This window comes from Tribolium madens, unplaced genomic scaffold, assembly GCF_015345945.1.
Source record: "Tribolium madens isolate multiple individuals breed KSU strain unplaced genomic scaffold, Tmad_KSU_1.1 Scaffold_97;HRSCAF=244;Tcas5.2_LG3a, whole genome shotgun sequence".
Lineage (NCBI taxonomy): Eukaryota > Metazoa > Arthropoda > Insecta > Coleoptera > Tenebrionidae > Tribolium > Tribolium madens.
This window is the reverse complement of record NW_025401069.1, coordinates 10745330-10769747: the sequence shown is the minus strand read 5'-3', so window position 1 is coordinate 10769747 and position 24418 is coordinate 10745330. Positions and strand designations below refer to the sequence as shown.

At 35.9% G+C, this 24418-nt stretch overlaps 1 protein-coding gene across 2 annotated transcripts in view; it reads left to right on the top strand.

The window, feature by feature from the left end:
- LOC123015079 (protein-L-histidine N-pros-methyltransferase) overlaps positions 1-24418 on the top strand; it is a 45393-nt gene that overhangs the window by 3928 nt on the left and 17047 nt on the right. For both annotated transcript variants that reach the window (XM_044414532.1, XM_044414533.1), the window contains exon 2: positions 6138-6328. In XM_044414532.1, coding sequence (XP_044270467.1) covers positions 6138-6328 — 191 coding nt within the window. The remainder of the gene's footprint in view (positions 1-6137; positions 6329-24418) is intronic.

The following is a 24418-nucleotide window of genomic DNA, read 5'->3' as shown; positions in this document are numbered from 1 at the left end:
ATTTTTGCCTTATAGTTTCAACACATTTCGGTATTTTTTTAATTCCATCAAAATCTGTACCTAAAAAAAACTCTATCAACCCATCGATAATTGTCAAATGTTATTATGTCGCAGTTAATGTAGATAAAAATTACAGGATGTATATTTTCTAAAGAATGTATTTTGTTTGCAATTCAAAAAAACCCTGTCATTAGATCTTTTGCCGTGTGTAAATCTCATCTTTTATTCTTTTATTTTTTTGAACATCGATTTTTGCTCCGCCGCCCTTTTCGCCGAAACAAAGCGTCACCTTAATCCCTTCGTATCCTCTTCGAACGTCTGCAATAACTTGAAATATTCATCGTTGCGTCAGATTTGGGGAACACAAACTCTTGTTAACCCCCGTCATGAATACATCACGCAGGCATCAAAAGTCCTTCTTTTGCATCGACGGAAACGTCGTCGTCAAAGTGTAAATTACGAAACGTATGCGTTTTCCTGGTCGGTAGCGAGGCTTTTTCCCGATACGAATACATTATCAGGACGAACGATATGTTGAAGTGGTGCGTGGCGGCGTGCGATGCATAGAACTATGACTGGGAGCCACGTTGAGTGCCTAGCTAAAAGGGAAGGTACGTAACCGGAGGTTAGCGTACCTTAGGGACCGCTCGTAAACTACGTCCCTTGACGAACTCCCTCCAAAAAAACGCATAATTGTCACGCGCATTTACTACCCGAATTTCACAATGACCGAGAGATGCAGGGATGAAAGCATGCAAAGATGAAATTTATTTTGCTATTGGTTTTAGAAGTAAAATACTCCACATAATCGTACACAATGAAAAACAGATTTGAAAAGATTTTAGTTTTCTAATTGTATTTTCTCTCTTATTTTTTGATTAAATGTAATGTATCAAATTTTTCCTTTTTTTCGGCCTAAAAATTCGGTTAAGTCCTTGCCTGCCATTTCAGTCGTGAAGCGTGCGTGAAGAATGTAAACGCGTTGAGAACAGGGCCGGCTCGTGTCCAACAAGCCAACAAGTTGTCGGAGAGAATTAGCATCGATAGTGGGCTACCTGGTCGCCAATTCCCTTCAGTAGTAATCCCATTTAAATATTAAATGAATAAATCGCCGGTCGGCAGGTATGTAAACACGGTCTATATCAGATCCCGACAATCCGACCGGATTCCGACCGTTTTAATTATCAGGTCCGCCTCGATAGCATTCCGGCCCGTTCCATCCACTATTTGCTACCGTTCGAAGTTATGATTGTTATTAACATTGTACTTATCTTCGCCTCCTCATCAACATAAATAATGAGAACTTAATTAAAATCATATTTCAGAGGGTTCGAATGGGAGGTACCCGCCGTCTCCTCTGTTAACACCCGACTTTATAAATAATCCAGGCCCGGACTAGCACTCATTATTTTATTTACTAACTCTTTAGATGGATAAATTAACGGTATTCTCCTCGTACACCTTTTAATTCGTTATTTTGACGCGTCGTCATTTTTTCACATAAAACTCGACAGAATATTAGATGATGAAAATCTGAAGCTGAAGCGGATGCGAAACGAGACTGTGAGACAGCCAGTGTCGTTTATACCGCGTTAAACGTCACAAATCTGCATCCTGAAGGTGCATCGAGTCGATCACCGTTCGATCTCCGGTGTCTCTTGCCTCTATCTCGGAGCTCGTTTGCATCCGGGGACCGGAAAGGGAGGAGGACGGCTCCGGGAGACACACACACGCCGGTTTCTTCTTGCATGTGCCACGTTCACATAAGGGGTTTGGAGAAAAACACCGAGCGACTTGTATTAAACATTCACGATGATGCGTGAATTGTGAGCTGACACGACAAAACGTGCATACATACAGGGTGGGGTTTAACTATACGATAAGACACTATTGCAAAATCAAGAATGAGCTTAGTTTTGGTCTGACAGACGAATGATCGTCGTTTCCCGAGTCTGAAAATTCTCTAGATTAATTGTAGTTGTTGTCGAATGCAGTTTGTTCTCCTTTGATTGTATAAGAGAGTCGATATGGCTAATGTCTTGTAAACAACAAGTATTGGAATAAATTTCGTCGAGGCATGATTCAAGGAGGCGGAAAAGAGGCCGGGAGGCGAAACTAATCAAGGCGGATTCGTATGAAATACAACAACAAAACGCAAGAGAAGAAAAGACGGGAAATGGAAAAATGGCTGGGCTTAATAACGGAAACAAAGGCCCTAGCGTTCTCTCCCAACGCGCTATCAGACTTATTTTCCGTACTTACGAATGTGAATTTAAAATGTATCAGAGTGTCAGGCACGGGATTCGATTCCAATACTCGATACATATATTTTTACTTAAGGGTGGAACTGAGGGGGTTGCTTCTCTCTCACAATATATGGGAATTTATGTATTTCGGAATACCTCGCGGCGCGCTCGATCACATTTTGATTGCGACCGAAGTAAAATACTCGGACCCCTTTGCAAGAATCGAATATACGAGACGAGATGCGAGTACCAAAACGTGTTCCAAACGTGCATTCTTTATTCAGATAAGTTATTTATAATAAGGGCGAGAAGTAAAATCCATTCTGACATCACGATTCTGCAAAGAATGAAAATGCGAAATATTCTACTTGATCCACAGCAACTTTGTTATTACAATATCATTTCGGAATTTTAGAAGATGTTGAGTCATTTTTTGTCAATTTTTACTGAATTTACACACAAGTGATACTTTTGCTAAAGTTGTTAAGTGTTTTTGATTTTGGAAAGCAGCACTTTAGTGGGTTTCAAAAGAGTGAAAATGGTGGTAATGGTTGCAGGCTAAGTTTCCCACCATGGTCGTGGATGTCAAGCTGCTAGACAAGTGGGCATCAGCGAGTCAATCTATGTGGAATCCAGTAGCTGAAAGCTCAAAAGTGAGCTAAGCCAGTAGCTGCATTAAGAAAATGAACAAAAGCGTTCTGACAGACGGGCGATATTGAAGTGACGTCAACACTTTTCACGATTACAATAAGACCTAAACACAGTCACACTAAATTACAAGTCTGACAGACAGCCCGATAAATAAATACATACGTATATAAATAAATAAACGTAAATAAGAGAAGAAAAAAAGGTAACATTTTACAGTACCGACTTGACAATGGTTGAAATGTAATTTGTACGTTTGTAAGCTGCGCTATAGTGTACATAATTTGAATTAAAATCGCCCGTCATCTTGCCACTAATTAAACCAAATCCAGTCACCCAATTCAATCCTGTTTCTCGCCTCAAAACCCTCTTGTGAAAAAATCTCTGACCGGATATTAAGACGAGTAATTACATATTGTTGTAAAATTGAAAGTAGGCTTCGGACCAGATATTAGAAAGCAATTTATTTAATTTTGTTTACCGGAAAAAAATCCGGGCAAGGTCGATGAATTAGAGGTTGAGTGCATTCGACACCTGCCCCATCGACTAATTACACAAACGTCACCAAGCGATCCTAAACTCACGAAGACAAAACAATCTACTCGACTAGAAAGAGTGGCGAAAGAGTTTTTACTTCGAAACATCCGAGGAATGGAAGTAGCCGCCTCCTGTCCACTTCGACCAACGCCATAAAAATATCAACCCAGTGGGTTTTTACCGCTCCGTGTCTTCTTTAATCCAGCCAACGATTCAACAGCGACGTTTTTTCAACACGACACATTGTCAAAGCGCGAAATAAACAAATTACACGTTTTTGCACAGACAATTGAACGAATATCGACAGATGTGGAACACGGCGTCTTAACGGAAATCCAAAAAAGGGGGAAAACAGAAATATTCTCAAGTCCAAAACATTTTTGCCTAAAAAGGGTTGCAAGAAGGACAAGGGCTGAAACCCAAAAACTATACATGATTTTAATTTTTTAATTGTGTAATGTATAATAAATTATAAAATAGTTTTATCTAATTTTGTTTAGTTGTGGTATAACAATTTCCTAAAAGCCTTCATCATTGTGGTCACTACAAGAGTTTGGAGTAAAAACTTTTAAATTTTTTTATCTAGTGTTCTAGTGAAATTAATGGGTCATTATTCAATTACTCAGCAAAGTTGAAAATGTAAATTACCATAATATTTGATCAAAAAGTTGTTTGAATTTTTTTTAGAGTTACTAAATTCTCGTTGGGTATTTATTCAGTTTGGTAGTCGGCGTCCTGCCATTAAAAATAATTGCGTTCACACTCACACTAGATAATCTCGTAATCTCAGCCTCGTGTATAAGCGTTAAACACGTGAGGCAATTTTTTTCCCTTTACCTCCCTGTTATTGGTGTATGGAACAAACAAGCACATGCTGTCGAAACTTTCGATCAGATTCGTAAAGTTCAATAAAACCGTCCAATTTCGGCTCGAACACAGCAAACGAAGAAAAAAACGCAATCGAACTTGGAGCAATTTCAAGATGGATTCCTCCGGTCGTAAGTTAATAAGCGCAATTTGTTTATTAAATGTCACCTTATATGTCGGTTGCACATGAGGCCGGGGTCTGTTTTTCCAGGTAAGTGATGGATGGATCCCTCGGGTATGTTTCCATCATCCCCGACCAATCAGCCAAATGCAAATTTTCAAGCGACGAAGGCGATTCGAAGGAAATTCGCTCCTCGTGACGGGTTATTATCGATAATTGGCTAATGTGCAATATGGCGAGAGCCGACGGCGAATTTTTTTTTAAATTTATTCGCCTCGCTAGTGCTTTATTTACATGTCGGTGAAACGGTCACTTCATGTTACTTCATTACGGAAAATGCGGCGATGACGGTTCGTTACGGGCGCGAATCTACACAAATAAGGTGGACTCTGAACGGATCTTGACATCAGACAAGCCGTGCATCAACCACTGCTACCAACGGTGGAACAAACCGCAGGAATTATCATAGAATGTGTTCATTACACGAACGAAAAGATAGTGCCATGAGAAATTACACAAACGAGGAGAATAAAAAATAACTCAGTATCTACTCAAAGCCACATCAAAATTTTTAAACAATATCAAATTCAGCATATACTCGAATGATCTAATAAATGGAGCGACTTTGAAAAACAAAAATTCGATTTTCAAAATAAGAAGTACCATAATCTGATTTTTTATTAACTAATAACAACTTCAAATCTAATAGATCAAATTTAATTGTACCCGCAAATTATCACCAAACTAGATATTTATAAAGTTGATCTTGATCATGTTTTACAAAAATGATTTTTGTAGACTACATTTTAACTCTTCTAAAATACATTCGAAACTTACACTGTTTTTTCTGTTTGTTTTGTTTATTATTTAGACAAGTTGTCCAAATGTAAACTGAAAGACTATCTTCTTAAAAAATGGCAAAAAGGTACATGCTAAAGTAGATAAAATCCACTAAATTCAAGAATTGAAGAATGAAAATGTTATTTCCATAAACGTACTCGTATATGGTGGCGGCTTCAGGCATTGTAAATCGGTTGTAGGAGTTTGTAGGTAATATGCAAGCTGTGGAATGAATTCTTCTTAGGGTAACAATTCAGAGATTACTTAATTGTCTATTTAAATCTCGAACTACTTGTCGGGTGTAGGCCTTTGGCGCAGTACCAGGCCAATTAACGTCTCATCGTTTTTGTTTTACGGTATGAATAATAATGCGCCTCTTCACCAAAGGCGCGATTCCCTATGCATACACAATATAAATATTCATAAGATTTGCATTCGTTTTGACGAACACCTGAAGTGATTATTTTGCACTGACAAGTAAGAGAATTGTATCATTAATTATTCTCGCGGAAACTTCACAATCGACTGCCTTGTTATTCGCCAAATTGAAAAGTTCGCTTAGAGGAGACGTGAAAGGTTCACGCCGTTCGGTAATTAAAACTTCTCTCTCATAAAACATTGCTGCACGACTCTTCTTCAATTATTTCAATTTTTCACTCGTTTTCTATGCGTTTTGAGACATTTTAGAGCGATTTTTGAAATTGTTGTAATTATAGTACTATCAGACAATCACGTACTAAATCCTCTACGGTTCATCGCACAGTATCTTGGGGTATCGACATTATGACCTCTAATACCCGACAATTCAGAAATTTATATCTTCTTGCACCCATCATCTATAAATCTTCATAACTGTTTCAAAAATTTTTCGCTTTCAGTGGTACCACTGCGACTTATCCAAGATACCTCTTGACTTGTCATCGAAATTCATCGAATTGGGACCAGATGACGAAACCATCAAATTTCTTCAACAATCCGAAGAAAAATCCGATTGGATTCTCACTCAAATTTGGCACTCGGTCGTCAAAGCCTTCTTGGGCTGGTTCATGACTCAGACATCCATCAATGGGTGAGTTTTAATTTAATTACTTGACACAATGGCTTGACGAACAAAATAAAACTTCCATTGAAAAATGTTTGTTCATTAACAACTATAATAGAAGGCTTGTCTAACTTTTACCTGACTGTCATTCTGAGCATAACTAATTATATAATTAGGTTTTTTTGTTGAGCGGTCGACAGTCATTAGATCCCTCAAAGGAAAAAAATACTACTCGATAATTATCGTCACAGTGTCGGAAAAGTGTAATTATGAAAAATTGACCAGATGTTAGAGGAAAAAAGGGAAATTAATTTTTTGCGCGAGCTTAAATCCGTGATAAATTGATACAACATAGAGTACAAAATCTGCGCGGCGGCGGCGGCCCTTGTCACAGCTGCCGAGTTTAGATATACCAGAGATTATAACAAAAGTTTTTTATCGAGAGAATTAGAACGAATTCCTTTTGCTTTGTTGTTTAATTAACAGATTTCCGAGAAGACGACTGATTAACGATTTTAATCTTTGTAATTATCTCGAGATGGTCGAACGAGAGACATTTTTGCAAGAATTAATGGAGATGTCGGCGCATTTTTATTCGCTCGGATTAAATTTTTAATTATCACTTTTGTTGTGCTTTGCTGGACAAGGAAGAAACGAAGGAAGTGCAGCAAATCGAAAGGAGAAGACAAGAGAAATTGAGAGAAAAATTGTCTTTATAAAGTTGTAATTTTTTAAGAAATAAAAAATGTTATTTGGTTCGACTGTTCTTTTATTTCACTGAAAGCTTTAACATATTTTTTTTAATTTAATTATGGGCAATTTAGATTGTTAGATAAGATTACATCATACAAAATTAATGTTGTTTAATAAATGAAGAGAGAAAATAACTGTGTGGAAGTAAAATTTATTTTATTATTATATGTTATAGAAAAGCAGATTATTTTTAACTGCTACACTTAGTCCTTTCTCGTGAGATGTCTTTGCACTGGTTTAATCTGAGACACGAAGCAATCTGCACGAAATGCGTTGTCAAACTTCCTCGCATGAATTCTGACAGGTTAATTAAAATAAAGTCTGAAAAAACTTCTACTGAAAATTGATAAAACCCTATTGAAAAATTGTGTTTCGTGCTATTTTTTCGTTTTGATGTTGGTTCCTTTGTGTCGGTTGCAATTCGGTTGAAATACTTAATTAAAATTGCAATTCTTTGGTCGAATTAATCGGCGCTTTTTTTCCCGCCTCGCTCTCGAGAGAATTCCGCGCTTTTATTTGTGCGATTTTTAACACGGCGACGGCTCTTTTAAAAAAGAGAAGCAGCTTAATAATCCGCGGTACTTATAGAATTATGCATGGGCACTTTTTTTGTCGGGTAACTATTTCGACGCAGCTTCGCCATGTTTAATGAGAAGAAGACAGGACTGCCAGACGGCGAGATCCTGAATTAATTCGTCGCATTAATCTTACCGACCGCCATAACTAACCTACACAAAGGGCTGTCGGAATTGTTCAGCGAGAATTGCATTAATGCTAATTCGCGGACACTGGACTATCACTTGTTAGAACATAAATGGCGAAAAAGAGCGCCGACACCAACTGAAATGGAAAAAATTGTATGCGCACACCTCGAATTGCCATAAAGTGAATTATGTATGGACTGCTTTTTATTCACTTGTTTTACGCAGCGGTAAAACAAATGACTCGAAAAGACAATAAACGGGGGGACGAATGGAGAACCATGCGGGACACGAACAATTAAAAAGATTATTCAAAAACAACCGCCTTATTATTGCTGACTTTAGAAAATCAAACATTCTTTTTCTTGTCTGATTTAAAAACGTATAAATATATTTTTCATTAAGTAGCGTTTATCTCTTACAATTCTGCTCCTCATTTAGTGGGGTAGTAGATCATTTAGGTTTCAACTTTCAACTCTGAAGAACCTTTCATAGTTTTTTTTTTGATAGAGGAATAACAGTGTACATAAACAATTTTTGAAGAATATAAGAGAATAAGGATTTAGTCTTAAATTATTATTGACTGAATAAAAAAAATTAAGAGACTATAAATCTCTGAGGGAGTTTCTCTGAAAATGATCCTTCAACAACCTTAAATGAATTCCTCTATTCGGTGCAGATTAGATAATTTTAAACATTTTCTCATCCAAAATTTGTTTCAAATTCTCTTCAAGTTGATCTCAATTAATAAAACTTTTTGGGTTTTATTTAATTTAATGTGAAATTTTGGTTTAATTTGTGTTCTCCGGTGAGTCGAAGCGTTAATAAAGCGCAGGTCACACACACGTCGTTGTCATTATAAAATTATTAAAGAATGACAATTTAAAAACAGGAAGATGTGTTTTGTACGCTTTTTACCTTGCAATCATAAGCACATTACCTCAGGCATGGGCCGCAATTATAACCATATGTCCGATGGGCCCGTCATTAGGGCTGGGAAATCAGCAATTAGAAAAATTAACAGAACGTCGCATTGTGTCTGACATTCTTCTAAAGCGCGCTTTTGTATACATACTATTCGAGTTTTTTGCTTCGGAACGATTAAAAGGATTTTTTCCAGTCGACGCGGCCGCGATGATCTTACACATGTTTACTCATTCGGGTAAAATCATAAGAAAAAAGACGTTTTCATCGTTTAATTGTGTTCGAATTTTACGGAACGAGACGGCCGAGCATAGCAAATGGAGTTCTCTTGTTCGAGCTTTTCACTGGAGAAAATGATAGAGAGACAAAAAGTTTAATTAATATTTACTTAATATGGAATGGGTTTTAAAGTAAATTAGTGATAATTAAGCTGGTTTTTGTACGAGTGAAATTTATTKGGAAATTGAACATTAATTTCAGTGCCATGGTATTGAATTAATGGTTTTAATTGTGGGRTCGTGAGTTGGCAGCACTGTCAATCAACTAATTAAACAKTGGYGCAGAAAAGATCCGGTAGTACTATTATAATTAAYTTTAGTGTAATTAAAATTAGTCATTTAGGGGAAAGTGGTTTCTGTTGGACCAGAGAAATTTCTCTGTTACTCTTTATCAACAATTTCGTAATGGTTACTCATGACAGCTTCACATAACAAATTAAAACATTCTAACTAAATTAATCTTTACTCGATTTCTTTGAAGGAAGGAAATGAATAATCTTTCTAATGACAGATTCAGAGGAATGAAGAAGTTGTTAATTATTTTTTGTCACATTATTATTCTTTGAATAGTTTTGTCACTATTTATTACTTTTAAATGGAATTGTTTTATTTCTTTTGCAAGTAGTATTTAGCTTGAATTTTTTGACGTGCATCCATCTCTCATACTTGTTATATACGTATACAAAGACCATTCTACACACGCCGCGACTATTACTGTAATAGTTGACTAACAAATCGTGGCAATTTATCATCTTAACTCGACTCAGATTGTGAGACTTTCTCAAAGAAAATTCAAGAAAAACATTTTTTGGTATTAAAAAAAAATATATCCACCACATCACGTATCACGTATTTCGGTTAGATTTTATTTAGATGTGTTCCGTTACCGTTATTGAATCCAAATAATTAAAATTATTTTTGTCGAAATGTGAAAAAACAAGCTCCAACGGTAAATGTTAATGAAATTTTTGGAGGACGTTGGTAGTCAGTTCGATCCTAATAATAATTACTCGAGCACCTCATCTTACACAATGTATTAGAAATGTTCTGATGGTTATTAGCCCTGACGAAAAAAGCCTAATGATATGTTTTCGCAGCAATTACGTTAATTACAGCGTCCAAAAGCAATTAAAGAACATTCCCACGTTAATGAATGCAATCGGTACATTGATGTATTTATAATTTCATAAGAGAGGACGACAGCGCGGATTTGTTCAGAACAAATCATAAAAGAGATTGGGCTCTGATACATCTTGACTGCTAACCACACCTCTACACAAAAAACCACAACCAACAGAAAAAAATTACGATATTATTAAGACGATACCTGCACAGTAGCGCATACCGTAACGTTTTAAACGTCATTTTGTGAAGTTTTTGCATTGTAATGAGGTTTGCCATTGATGGAATGTGGGATGGCACGGAATTCTACGATTCGTGAATTGCCACAGAGTTTAGATGATTTTCAGCGCGTACTATAACATCGAAAATTAAAAATTGTTAACCCTTTTATTTTAAATTATWTTTTTTTCTWTAGGTTTACTTAATACGTCGTTTTCGAAAACTGTTGGTCCTATGGAAAAGACAATAACATTTATATCTGCTTTAGTTAAAACGCAACGCCCATAGTTTTGGCTAGAAGCGTTTTTAACTTTTTGATTTTTTAAAATAAAAAAATGTATAACTCGAAAACTGTCGTTCCTAGGTCAAAACACTTTATGCGTATTACCCGGACACTTTTACCTAAGATTTTATCAATTCTGCAGTGTTTAGGATGATTTCCGGAAATCCGAAAAATCGATCTATTATTTTAAGGTAGGCACCCGGAAATAGCTCAATATCTTAAAAAAAACACTTGTCGTATAGCACTTAAATGGATTGCATCGTGTGTGATTTTATGCAAAAGTTTTTGGGAGTTATAAAGTTGATTACCCATTTTTATGTTRTGAAGAATATTTGGATTTCATCCCTGACAAAAAACATAATAATTGTAGATGTTGAAATCAAATCATGTTAGAGATTAAGCTTTGAAACATCTTGACTACTCACCACACCTCTAACCAAAAAAATCAAACAAAAAAGTTATGATATTATTAAAGGCAGCACAGTAGCGCATACCTCTGCGTTCTAAACCCAATTTTTGTAATGAGTTCTTTCATTGATGTTGAAACCGTTTACTCGAAATTCTTCGATTGTTGAATCGTCCCTACCATTTAAATTAAAAAAATCCTATTACGAAGAGAATGAAAGTAATTTATGAATGAATACGCGTCGTACCGAAAACGATGTCAGATGAATAAAAAAAGCGTCAACGAAAGCACTCAACAGTTAGACAAGAGATGTATTAAACWCACCGGATGTGTGCTTATTAAAGAATTATCAAATTTTCAACGCATACTTTATTTCTCGAATACCAAAGTTTAATCAATTCGATRATTTCGACGGCCGGTTTCATTACCTAACCGTGACGTTCCTAAATTAAAAATAYCTCCTTTTAATTGGTGAATGTTTTGACGGAACGAGAAAGGAGTTGCGTACCTTATCGCGACCGATAAACGAGCTTTCCTAGTCGTATAACCGAGGCTGTTTACTGCACACTTGACGGCGTATCGGCCTCTTCACATTTACGCTACCTGTGTTACWCCCATTGTACGAGACTAGAGAGTGCCGTAGAAAACGTGCTATGATCGTTCGCTCGGACCAGACACAAAAAAATCTAATTGCTGATGAATAATTTTCGGCCCGACATCGATCTCCTCCTCAATGTGATTCTTTGTCTTTTGTTGGGGGATTTCTTGCGGGACGAGATTCTATTAAGTATTCTCCGAGCTGCATTCCTTCTCTTATTATAACATTTTATAGAAAAATGCATTACTCGTGCATCTGTTGGAGATTTGCTTTTATTATTCCGTTCCCGATGGAGTTTACTCGTGTTATTAATATTAGATAGTGGATCCGCGTTGGGAGGAAAAGTCGTTTCGTCTTAATAAATGCAACGCTTAAATATTCTCGTATAAGGAAAGCGCACCATTCTTCCCTCATAGCACAGTCTTAATTAAATATTTAATTCCACCCTTGGTTTTAAAATAGAGTACTCAATTGATTGAAGTACCATTACGCAGCCGTGGACGTGGCTTGTGCGATTTTAACCATTTCCGGATTTAAAACGATTTTTGAAGGATTTTGTTGGTTTGCGCATTTTTCTTAATAAATCTTTTCTGGGCATATGTGTGTCGATTTGGCCGGCACGGATCATCGAGTGTTCGATGCGTGTCCGTCAATTTCCATCCATATTATTCATACGTTCTGAGCTCCATATCCACATCTAGACAATCGCCTCGAGCTTCAATATCCGCAATCTTCCCTCGAGATCTGTTCCCCATTTAGATGATTAGATAGTGACGGCGTCGTCGTCATGTGACATCAGCCGCATATTTCGTCCATATTCAAATGCCCTTCGTACCTATCTGAAGATAATGATGCGTTGCGTTCGCCTTCGATGTTGTGATTTTCATGCGAGTGCCGGAGCTCGTTATCGAGAGTGAGCCTCCACGGCCTGTGATATCATCAATATCATAATTCCTCGCGTAAGACAGTAGCCGTACAGCATAACAACCAGGAAAGGAGCGTCCGATGGACAGACATAACCGGATCGAGCGCTCGACGAGCAGAGGCCGCTTAGAAATCACCGTAAAATTAGAAATGAAAAAAAACGGACAACGGTTTTAATTATTCGAACGGGTAATTTGATATTTTCGAAGCAATTTTCGAAATTTTTCTACGTCTACCGTAATTTGATCGTTAATAAATATGAAAAGTGGAATTGACGGGAGACTCCCAGCGTGACTACCACGTGCAGAGTGTGGCCATTTTTCATTAGACACGAGAATTAGGTGCACACAGGTGTCGCTACAACACGATGGACTTCTTTTACAGAAATTATAACACCATTCCGAGGGACAGACGCTTACATAAATTATCCCAGATTCAATGTTGATGGTACTATTACGCACATACAGAAGACGATAAATAAAAAWAGTCCACAAGGTGACTCTATTCAACATTTCTTATTCAGGTTGTGCTACAAGCAATTAATTCTCTCTTTGACCTGACTATAGTTCATTAGATTAATTAAAACTACTTGATTTTAGAGTCAACAATTTTTTCAAATTTTTGATATGTCATAGGTACTCAACATCTCGGAAAAATTAATATTTTTTCTGTTCCAAGCAGAAATTAAAAGCTTAGGGTACAATTTGCAGAATTTTTTTTATTTCACGATTTATCTGACGACTAGTAATTTTAATTTGTTTAATTAAGTTTAGTTAATTATAAATTTTTAATTTGCATTCAATACTTGAAGTATAATTTTTATAATTAGAATTCCTTTTATTTTACAAAAATATAGAAACTAGGAATCGGTGTACAGATGCTATAGTTCAGAAACAAGCCTTCTGAGATATAAAATCGGATCGATTCTTAATTTCTGGAATTCTTTGTTTGGAAGTTGGTATTATTTTACAAGTTTTACAGCAAATTTCTATTTTTGAAACCAAAATTCTGAATTTAAAAGACAAAATAAATAATAAAAAATTAGCTTTTAAACTTTTTTTCTAAATAGAAAACTGTACCAAAGTGTATATTGAATTAAAATGTTCAAACTCTAAACTGTTAAATTTGAAAGTCAAAATTCTTATTTTGAATTTTGGGATGATAACTTTATTATGGAATTTCAATTTTAAAAGTCAAAACTGTGTATCAAATTTAGAAAATCAAATTTTATTTTTTTTGTTTAGTAAACGACATCGCTAAAAGTTGCAATTCAAATTTTTGAAACTAAAAATTTGCTTTTAATTTTTTTGACTATGCCGACCTGTGTTTTGTTTTGAATTAGTAAAAAATGGGTCGAAATTATTGAAATAGGATTAGAATCGTCCACATTTTACTTCGAATAAATATTCCTTCGTCTACGGTATAAAACGAGGTCTTTCTATCTCTAACCTTGGTCCTCGGTCGTATTAATTCATCACTTCTGGCCGAGAACAATCAGGCTCTTGCCTATAAACTCGCATTATAATTCAGATTAGTGTCGAAGATTTTTTTCTCTCCTTGGTGTCGCAGTCCTAAAGCATCGATTTAAAATTCTAAACGTCTCGAGATGAAATAAACGCCTAATCACGTGGCGTAATTCGAACATCGTCTGATCTTAACAAATGACACTACTTAATTCAATGCAAATCGATATCGTGTATAAACATTTTCAAATAATCATAAATAATAAATAAAGTGTGCTTAAAAGGACAACAAATCGGAGAGATTTATCAGCAGTTGATAGCAATATGCGTGCAATTAATTAGTGGCGTGCCGCCCGAACAAACAAGGGTTGATTTTATGAATTGTAATTTTATTCATGCTTTCACCACTGGCGAATTTTTCGTGTTTTGATTGTTTGAAAAATTAACGAGCTCGAGGGCTTTACGAATTTTATTCATAACTAATCGCATTTCTACCACGCCAAAATCTCAGTTGACATTGACCATGGCACCACAGACTGACCTTCTAATTGGGAACGTGCACACGAAATGTTATCGGGGGCCGTTTAAAATTCTAATGAATGTTTTTTCGTTAACATTTTGTTTACAAATAAAAGTCTTTGGGTATAATGCTTGTCTGGGATGACATGGAATAATAAAATGTGGGATAATTAAAAGCGGGTTTCTTGAATCGGTGCATTAATTGGCCAAGTCTCGGATGGAGTAATTAACTGGGAATGTGTTGGTCATTAATTAGCGGCCCAGGTAGATACGGCCGAGAACGGACTAGGTGCTAACCGCACCCTCGCCATTGTCCGAATCTGCAAAGTAACTCTCGAAACAATTAACCGGACGTTTTTGCATCCAGACGGACGAGTCTTTGACAAAACAGAGGGTCGAAAAGAGCTCCTGGAGCTGCAAAAATAATCGAGGACCTCTAGAAGTATAGTAGAGTTAGTGTCGGGGTGAAGGATGAATTGGTTCCCGCATTTCTATATGAACAATTTTTTTATGGTTCATTTCCTGTGATTTGCACCCAATACATTACTGTTAAAAACAGTCGTGAAAACAGCTTATGAAAAACACGTGGCTGGCGCTTCAAACTGCATTCCTATTTTCTTAATAATTTAATCCTCTTAATAGAGAACCAATTCGATTATGACGGAGAACCAACTCAGTTATGATTAGAGAGGATTCTAGAATTTGGGAACTCGTCTTTTCCCACAAAAATAATGAGCAACTGTTGGCGAGATGTATTTTTTTGTATTGTTTAATTTCTTCGCATTCTTATAGTTGGTAGTCATCGATAGTGGGCTTTACTGATGTTGCAACATTAGTTGCTCATATTGTAATGCAAAGGCGAAGTGAAGTCGAAGTCCTCCAACTTCAACTTCAACCTCTAAAAAAATCACAACACTATTTTTTTATTTCTCTTTAGTGAAAGTTGAGAATTCTAACTTTTAACATCTGGAATTTAAAGAAATCTTGAGAACGAAGAAAGAAGATTTTTTTGAAATTGAATTTTTAGTAAACGTTTAGAGTACTTTAAATTCTAATTTTGTAGACTCTAATTTCTGTATTCAGAATTTCTACTTTTTGATTTAGTAATCACGGAATTTGGAGCTTTTATTAAAATTAAATTTTTAATATTCAGATTCGTGCCTTTGAAACATGAATTTTGAATTTTGATTTAATTGGGAATTAAATTTGATTCTATAAGTGAACTGACATTAACATTACAATTCTACAAACTTGCATAACAACCACAACAAATCCAAATTTGCATTAAATTAAATTTCAACTCGAAGTTGGTCCGATTTTTGGAAACATTTAACGGAGAAATAAATTTGAACCATGTAAACATCACCAATCGGATCAGCAACAATCGAACGGTTAAAATTTCATTGAAGTTTAGTCGTAATTAGGCCTAATGCTGTAAATATGAATTGCAAATGTGGAATTTTAACTTAATTTATAATTATAATTCTTAAAGCTCATTATTCTGATGAGCACAATGGATTCGTAGTTTCAATTTCGAAATTTCGATTTTACGTTAGATTTTTTTCTAACTGTACCTATAGATGCTATGATTTTTCAATATAGTGAGTTTAAAAAATTCTATTTCTGAATTTCTGTTTCTGTATTATTCTCCTAATTTTAAATTTAAACTTGAAATTTTAGAACCAAACCCATGATTTTCTTAATTTGTTTCTTTACAGTTGGAATTTTGATTTGGAAGCAAATACAAAGTTATAAGTTTTGGCTAAATACTTGGATAGAAGGACATTTTCTCAGACGGACAACTACCTTTTGCCCCCATAAAATTTGTARGTCCATAACTGGCATTAATTAATTATTTTCAGTTAGCGGCCCGTTAGCGACTCGAACTCGGTTTATGGCCGCAATTATTCCGATTGCAAACCTCCATACAAAAGCCATAGGCGACCTCGTCGTGGCAACTTAATTAGCGGATTTGCCTAATCGAAAAAAATCGAATGAATTATAATACTCAAGCTTGGGTTTAATTAAAGGCCGATTATGCACGGAGGCAAATCTGACGGATGTGTCTCGGACTTAACATTTCGCAATTAAACAGCCGGTTAAAGTCTTACCTGCGGTGGTTAATTCTAGGAATAATCTTCTCTTCCAATCAGTCGTGATAATTAAACCTTTCTTAATTACTGGCCGTAAATAATACTTTAAGTGCCGTTTTAACGCGCCTTTAAATGTCACGCCTTGAAATTTTACTCCAACTTTTAAATCGCTAAAAATACAATGCACAAAATTAAATAAAAAGAAACGCTCGTAAACGTCAATCTTGCGCCCGATTTTACGAACGTATCAACGACTTGCGTTTACAATTTTAGATGCGTTGGAGCGAAGGGTTGAAATGACGAGAAGTCGACCAGACATGTCTGTGATTGAACCAAAACCGAGCAATAATAATTTAAATTTAAGTACATAACATTATGATTGTTATATTATGGAGTCCGGCGGTGTGTTCGGTTTGAGACTGTGACCATACCGTCGGTCATTGTCTACAAGACATTGTTATGTTCTCGAGGGTCTTACGCTCTAAACTTGCATTAGCAAATGTGGGTGTTAAATAAATCATTTCGCGAGAGCTTTAATAGCTTATTTCAGCGCAACGAGACTCCGGAGTCTGAAAATTTCCCGCTGAAAAATTCTACAGCCAACCGGAAACTTTGACAGGACGTTTAAACCTACAATAAAGACTTTATTACACCATTGCCAATTACCACTCTCTCTATAAATCAATGTTGTAGTTCGCACCTGAACAGGAGTTTACTTTTTTCATAACAAAAAAGGGTTTAGCATTAAAATTAGATTGYGAATTAAGCATCGAGTGAAAATCCTTTCSGAAAAGCTCCTTTTTCGAGTAAATAGAGTTGCAGCGTTGAATAATAAAGAGCGATTGATGCAGAATATTGAAGGTCCTGAACAAACACGAATCGATTACTCTTCAGAGACGGCCGCATTCGAACTTTTAAAAGGATATGCTGAAACAATTTAGATTTTATTCAAATGAGCTTAACGCTTTTTGAGATATTGGAAGGCGGGGTTGAAAGATTCAAAAGCAGCTTTCAATAAGGATTTATTAATTTCGGGCGCAGATTTTCACAAAAGCTACAACAATAGGCGAATATGCGATAACATCGTGGCCACGATTTTTCCCCAATGTTATAAAAGAAACAAACTGAAACCTAAATAAAGCTTCAAAAAAAGAGGAATAGAAAAATTATAATTCTTGAGCACTTCACGATCACAATTGTTATTTAAATCTCAAAAACCTAGGAAAAATTAAAATTTGCAAAACCAAGGTCTAGTGATAATTTCTAAACAACTACAAAAATTGTTTATGTGTAGGTATAGTATGTTCATAAAAAAACTGAATTTTCCAAAAAATATGTATTTTGCAAATAATAAGTTACCTAATAAGATGAAAGAATTTGAACAGGACAAGATAAATTGTTTAATTTACTTTAAAAATATTGCATCACGGTGTAAGGATTCTTCTGTTCTACTTACACAGATTAATAGTCATAGGAAATTGAAACAAAAGCACATTTTTTTAAATAAATAAGCCCAAGGACCTATAAAAACTATTTAGATAAAAAAATTACTTCGAAAAGATTGCCTAATCTTATCTTTTTAACAATAGTTAAATTTTGCTTATTTTTTCATGACTGAGTCGCTGAATCAAAATAACACAAATTTTATACTTTAAATTTCTTTATTTTATGAAATAACATAACATAACATAAAAATTCAAATAAAGACTTGTTTTTAACACTTGAAATTCTCAAGACGGAGCACCAACACTTTTGATTCTTGCAGCTTTCGTTCGGAGACTCCAACAGGCGATCAAGCGCGTATCCCTTACCAACCTTCCTATCTTTCATTTATCATTTTCTCATTTGTTTTTTATTAAATTACATTTAAAATGGTTGAAAGCTGTTGTTTACATCAACATATCATCGCATAATTCAATTAGATTACATACATCGCAGCATAAAGCATGCAAGAATGCGAAAAAGAGCATCGAGCCGTCTGTCGCAAGGCCAACCTACTTCTGGTCCGCAAGTGCAGCATAGTTCGGCAGCTCTCTTAATAATAATAAATAATCGCGTATTAATTGGTTTGATATATTGCTGGCATTACAGGTTTTTACTGCATTGTCCTTTGTGTGAAATCCGACCCGGCTTTTTGCTCGGCTCGCATCGGAATGTGTTTCGTTTTACGGTGTTAAGTTTTTAGTCAAACAAAGAACCTCGATCTGGCAGTAATTATAACTACGCTGATTATAAAACCATAATTAGTTCGAAGGCAAAACGTGCTCGAAGGTCCTCTTTCTTTTAGGACACTTTTTCGATTTATGATGCCGGTCGAAATGAAAAAAGTGAGTAATTAAAATTTTCTTTGTACGCTTTCGGACGTCATCATGCCACTAAATATTTTCGAATAATAGAGAAAAAATAATGGTTGTTTCACGATTGTGCCAGCAGCTGACATGACAAGCAAAACTAATTGTTTCCTTATATAAAAGCTACTGCATAGCTTCGTATTATCTTTAGCGGCGTCCCAGTTGTGTGAAAAAAAACTCATTAATTAATAGTTGAGCGTACAAAAGTGCCAGGATTTTTCAGAGGCGCAAGACAATGCTGATGCAACCTCCATCATCTCAATTAAGTTGTACCGAATCGAAAACACGTCCAAGGACTCGAATTCATGAATTCCGACACTATTATTTTCATTATTTGCCGAGATAATTAATAATGACTATCAAAATTAACGACCGACCGAACTCAAAAATTTATACCTTCGACGGATCGCAGGTACGGAAGGGTTCAAAACGCGAAGAAATTAATGAGCTATACGGAAACGATGCGATCTAATCTAAAAACATTTTTCACCTTTTTCAATCGCAATCAAGTGAAATATCCACATTTTTAATTGCCGCAATCAATTCAAATTCCCACTAGAAAATCTGTTGTTATTATCACAAAACATAAGCCAAGTTTCCTGCAATTTGCTCGTTACCGCACTATAAGAAGTTCGTCAAGTTTATCGATTCTCAAGTAAAGTGAATTTTTTGTTTGAGCCACGAAACGAAGCTCACCTGAAATGTAAAGCTTTCACATTCCATTCGAATTAAAAGCATAAAATTTCGTTTGAATTTTTCCGAAACTTACAAGTGGAAGCTGCACATTAGCCAAGTTTAGGTAGTGGTGTTTTAACATGTGGTGTGTCCGCCTCCTGTCCTCACCGAAGCTCCTCAGCATCTCGATCGTGCATACCTGTCCAGGTGTGGGCCACACGCCTTGCTCCCCGCTTTGATTTTTATGATTATACGTTTTGTTATGTTAAATAAACATTAGTCACTTTAATTAAAACAGGATGGAATATGTAAATCTCGGGATGAGAAGAATCCGGTGATAAATAGCGCAAGTAGGTGCGGGCCCGGCACTCGAAATTAATAGTTCACCTCTTGGAAATTTTTCAATTTTATTTTCAAAATCCGGAACTGGCGTCACTAATTGCCTCTGATGTTTACAACTTGTTCGCCGGACACATGTGGAACCAAACGCGGTAGCGACGAAATAATAATTAKGTTTTGTTTAAAATGCACGCCGAGTAAGATTATTTCCACGGTTAGATGATTTGTTAAAAGAATGAATAATGAACGACCACGAAAACAATTTGTTGGCAGCTCGACTCCGGAATAATTAAATACGTTCTAGTGGCGGGTACCTGTGGCCAGGAATGCAAATCTAATCAAAGAACCAGTGGCAATTATCAGGTTTTTTTCAAAGGTATGTGAGAAGGTTTTTGTAAAAATTGRCATTAACGACAAAGTAAAAGGTGGTGTGAGTGAAAAATTAGTGGTACCAACTCACGATTTGCGGATTTAACATTGTTGAGCAGTCACTCGAACGAGATAATTATTGTTTTCAATAATTTACGTACTTTTCTCCTGTAATTACATTGCCTGAAAAAGCTTAATGTGTCCATGACAAAAAGAAAAACAAATTTAAATACAGTTAGGAATATCCGCCGCAAATTAATTTCGAAGCCCGAACATATCTTTTTCTAGAACTTGAACCATTTTACCACACGGAGAAGGTTTTTATTGCTTATTAATTTAATTGTTTCAATAAACCTTGAACATGGCTTGAATGTTTCTCTAATAAATAGTTAAGCTTTCTCGCTTAAACAATCATTTTGCATTTTTCAGAGTAATTGTTAAACGGTTCTGAAAAATCTTTATTTAGAACTGTACCTTCAACGAGGTTGTACATATTATATCAACACAGCTACTATCACGGAAGCTTTAAAATTCTAGTTAAATCTAAATCAAAATTTTTGGGAAGATTTTTTTTTGGGCAACTGAACAAAAAAAAAACGTTTTTGTTTCTTCTAAAGTTACTAACTAGCCAGAAATTAGACAACAATCGTATACGTAATACACTTAAATTTATTTATGGTTCTTTCTCGCTCTTTGACTTTCCTCATTATCCCGCGACTTCTGTTCTACCTCTCGTTTGTTCATCTCCCCGTGTCAAAAATCCCACCTCCCATCCATTTAAGAATGTGTTAGTTTTAATAAGCCGCCTCACGATTCTCGCGGTTGCATTTAGATGAATCCGCTTGGGCCCATGTTGGCCGGACAGACGTGTGATATGTGGCTCGTTCTCCTGTGGTCCTTATATGAGCAACCCGACTGACGGCTGTCACTCACTGACAATCACATCCGTCACCCTGAAGACCGTCCTGCCTCTTCCTCCTCTTCCTCGTCTCCATCGGCGAAACCGCCGCCGCATGCATTATTAACCTGCCGCTGTCTGTCCGCAGACTGCATTTCGCCATTTTGAGTGCATTCCGCGCTCTGCTCTTTGTCTCTTTTATTGAAAACGTGGGCATATTATTTCGCACCGTTTCGATAACGTCGAAACCTGAAATTTCAGCCTGATTTTTTCACCGCAGTAGTTTCAGCGATGACGAGACTCGTCCCAGTCGCGGTAATACCTTTTGACAGGTAACAGCGACATCAACGTTCATATTTTATACAAATGGTAAACTGTTGAACATGACAGATGATTGTTACTCCACTCGGCACCATCTTTTAACCAAATATACTTTAGATTTAGACGATCGACCGGACCGGAACCTTTTTCCTGCACTTTACGAGCTGACGACCTATCGAACGACCCTTTTATAATAAATTTCATTAAATCAAATTTTAATCTAACTCTTTTTGTGCCGAATTTTCGACACCCTACTAAAAAATGTTAGCGAAACTCGACCTGAAACCTCATCGATTACTTTTTTTTGTAACCTGTGCAATAACAGTCAAATGTTTGGGTTTGGGTTGAATAATCCGGGCATACAGTAGGACTATAATAAAAGTGCAAGACTCTGGTAATTACGGCATTGAGGAGAAACATTATTAGTGAGGCGTGATAAATTTATAAACAAAATGGATTATAAGCAGCTCCACCTGGTTTCTCCAACTGTAATCGCTGCAATAACAACTCTAAATACCACAAGAAGTTTAATTGCTAAATATATGACTTTTATTATGGGAGTCTTGTTCTTTTAGGTGCAAACTAAATTTATAGAGGTTGTTACCATAGAATATTTTTTTACAACCTTAATTAACTTGACATTTTTTAAAATGTATTTAGAAAACTGAAGATAATGCAAGAAGTTTTAAAAGCTTTGTTATGAGTATAAGATGTCTTTAGCCTTTGAAATAATCAAGCTATGCACCATAAATACTTATTTAAAACCTTTTTGGGTGGTAATAGGATCAAAAAAAAAATAATACGAATATGCCTGATTTTCTAAAAAATGTAAAGCTGCTTAAAATATTAATACAAGAAAACAATGAAATGAAAGAATATATTAAACTTTTTTTCGAGTTTTTACTTGGATGAAAGCCTGATTTGCATTATAAAATCGAAACGTTTCATAATAAGAATTCCATAGTGCGGCTTTATTTTTTATATTTCTAAAAATTGAGTAAATTTTCTTTGACCAAGTTCGCCCTACTTGAAATACCTTCGCACGTCCGCGCTATTGACATCAATCTCTCGTTTCTCAAACTTTTGTTTGAAAAATGATTTTCTCGCACTACCTCTACCATAAACGTCCATTACGATCGAGTGGAACGAGGTGAAGGTTTAATTACTGTTTCGTGTGAATAGGTAAAGAAGTAGTAACACATTCCCCCGTTTATAATAATTAATTATGGCCACACCTTTGGCCACCAGAAGATTAATTACGGCCATTAGACGATTTACGTAATTCAGATCAGGTCGGGAGTGGTTCTCCTCGTCGGGAGTTCATGGAAGTGTCGTCGGGAATATGACGGGAGCCTTCCATGGTAGGCAATGCACGTCTTCGCTGTCTGTTCATGTCACATTGGCTCGTTTTTGACACGGCCACAATCGCTGTTTAAAATTACCTTTCATATTCCAAATGACATTCTTGGGGAGTTTCAATCAATCGGTCGGTCTAATTACTAGTGTTTTGCTGTGATTGGAAATAAAACCGTAGGAGAACAAGTATGCAAAATTGAATTTATGCTTAATTCTTGTTTAAGGTAGCATCTGAACAATAAACAGTGCAAGATTATTACGAAGCTTAGTAACGCGTTTTAAAACAGAAATTATGACATTTCAGTAATTACAATTTATATGGCTTGCAAATTACCAACAAACGCGGCCAACGCAAGGCGTGGCCAGAGCTTTCCGGGAGTAAAGCTCCGGTTTCGTTTGGTCGACTGGGATATGTGCTCCCATAATGTGTTAACCGCTTTACGGTTCTGATGCCTGCTTGATATTAATTGCCCAGCCGTAAAGTCGATGGTGTCTGCAAATATTCTAAAGGACTTCAGCCTTCATTAAGTTATGACCAGTCGTCTTAATCCAGACTCGACTTTATTAAATAACCACGAAAAGCGACGCGTGATTTATCCGATGACTTTTTTTTATCAAAATAGCTTTTTCATTGGTAATTTATCGATGTAATTACGAATCGATTCATAAAGCAAACTCCCAGAGGATTATACAAATGGTCACCGGCTTAACCACTAAATAATACATCAATTACGTGAATCTCGCCTTAGCACTTAATTTATTAAGATTACGGCCGTGAGTAAGACTCCTAAATGAAGCTGATGCACAAATAAAAGTCCCTAATAACAAACACGGACGAGTTACTTATGGGGACGTTATTTACAGAAGAAAATTTATCGAAATTCGGAGAGAGAATGAATACGGGAGAACCACCCGCGGTCAGCGTCAGCTAAATTATCAGATTTGTGTCAACGGGACGACGAAGCACGAGTGTAAATTACCGCAGAGGATGCGGATTCCTGCAACCAACAACCGATCTATTGACAAACGAGAAGCCATTTGAATAAAGCTACAAGCATATGACAAAACACTCGAAAAAATTGAAATAAACAAAAAGAAAAATGAGAAATTGTAATTTGTTTCTTTCAGCAAAGAAAAATATCACTGAACAAAACGAAAACGAAGTTTCAGGAAATTTTCTCATGTTTGTACATCAGCCAATTAACTTTTCAAAAGAAATATATACTTATTTATTTACATGGAATTTCAAAACTAAAAAATAGATTATTTAGAAACCATTAGTTATATGCTTAAAACCAAGTAGAACAATAGCGAAAATTTTTCGAAAACAAAATACTCGAAAAACTAAAATAAACCTTAAAACTGAGAAATTTCTCTTCTTCAAAAAAATTACAAACAAACCTAATTACTTACCTCATTAGATAAATATCGCAGAAAAAAACTAAACTTTGCGTGTGTTTGTCGCAAAAAGGCTGTCGCGTATTTTTGAAGCCCCTCGAAGTAATTATGAAGTTGAAGTTATGTG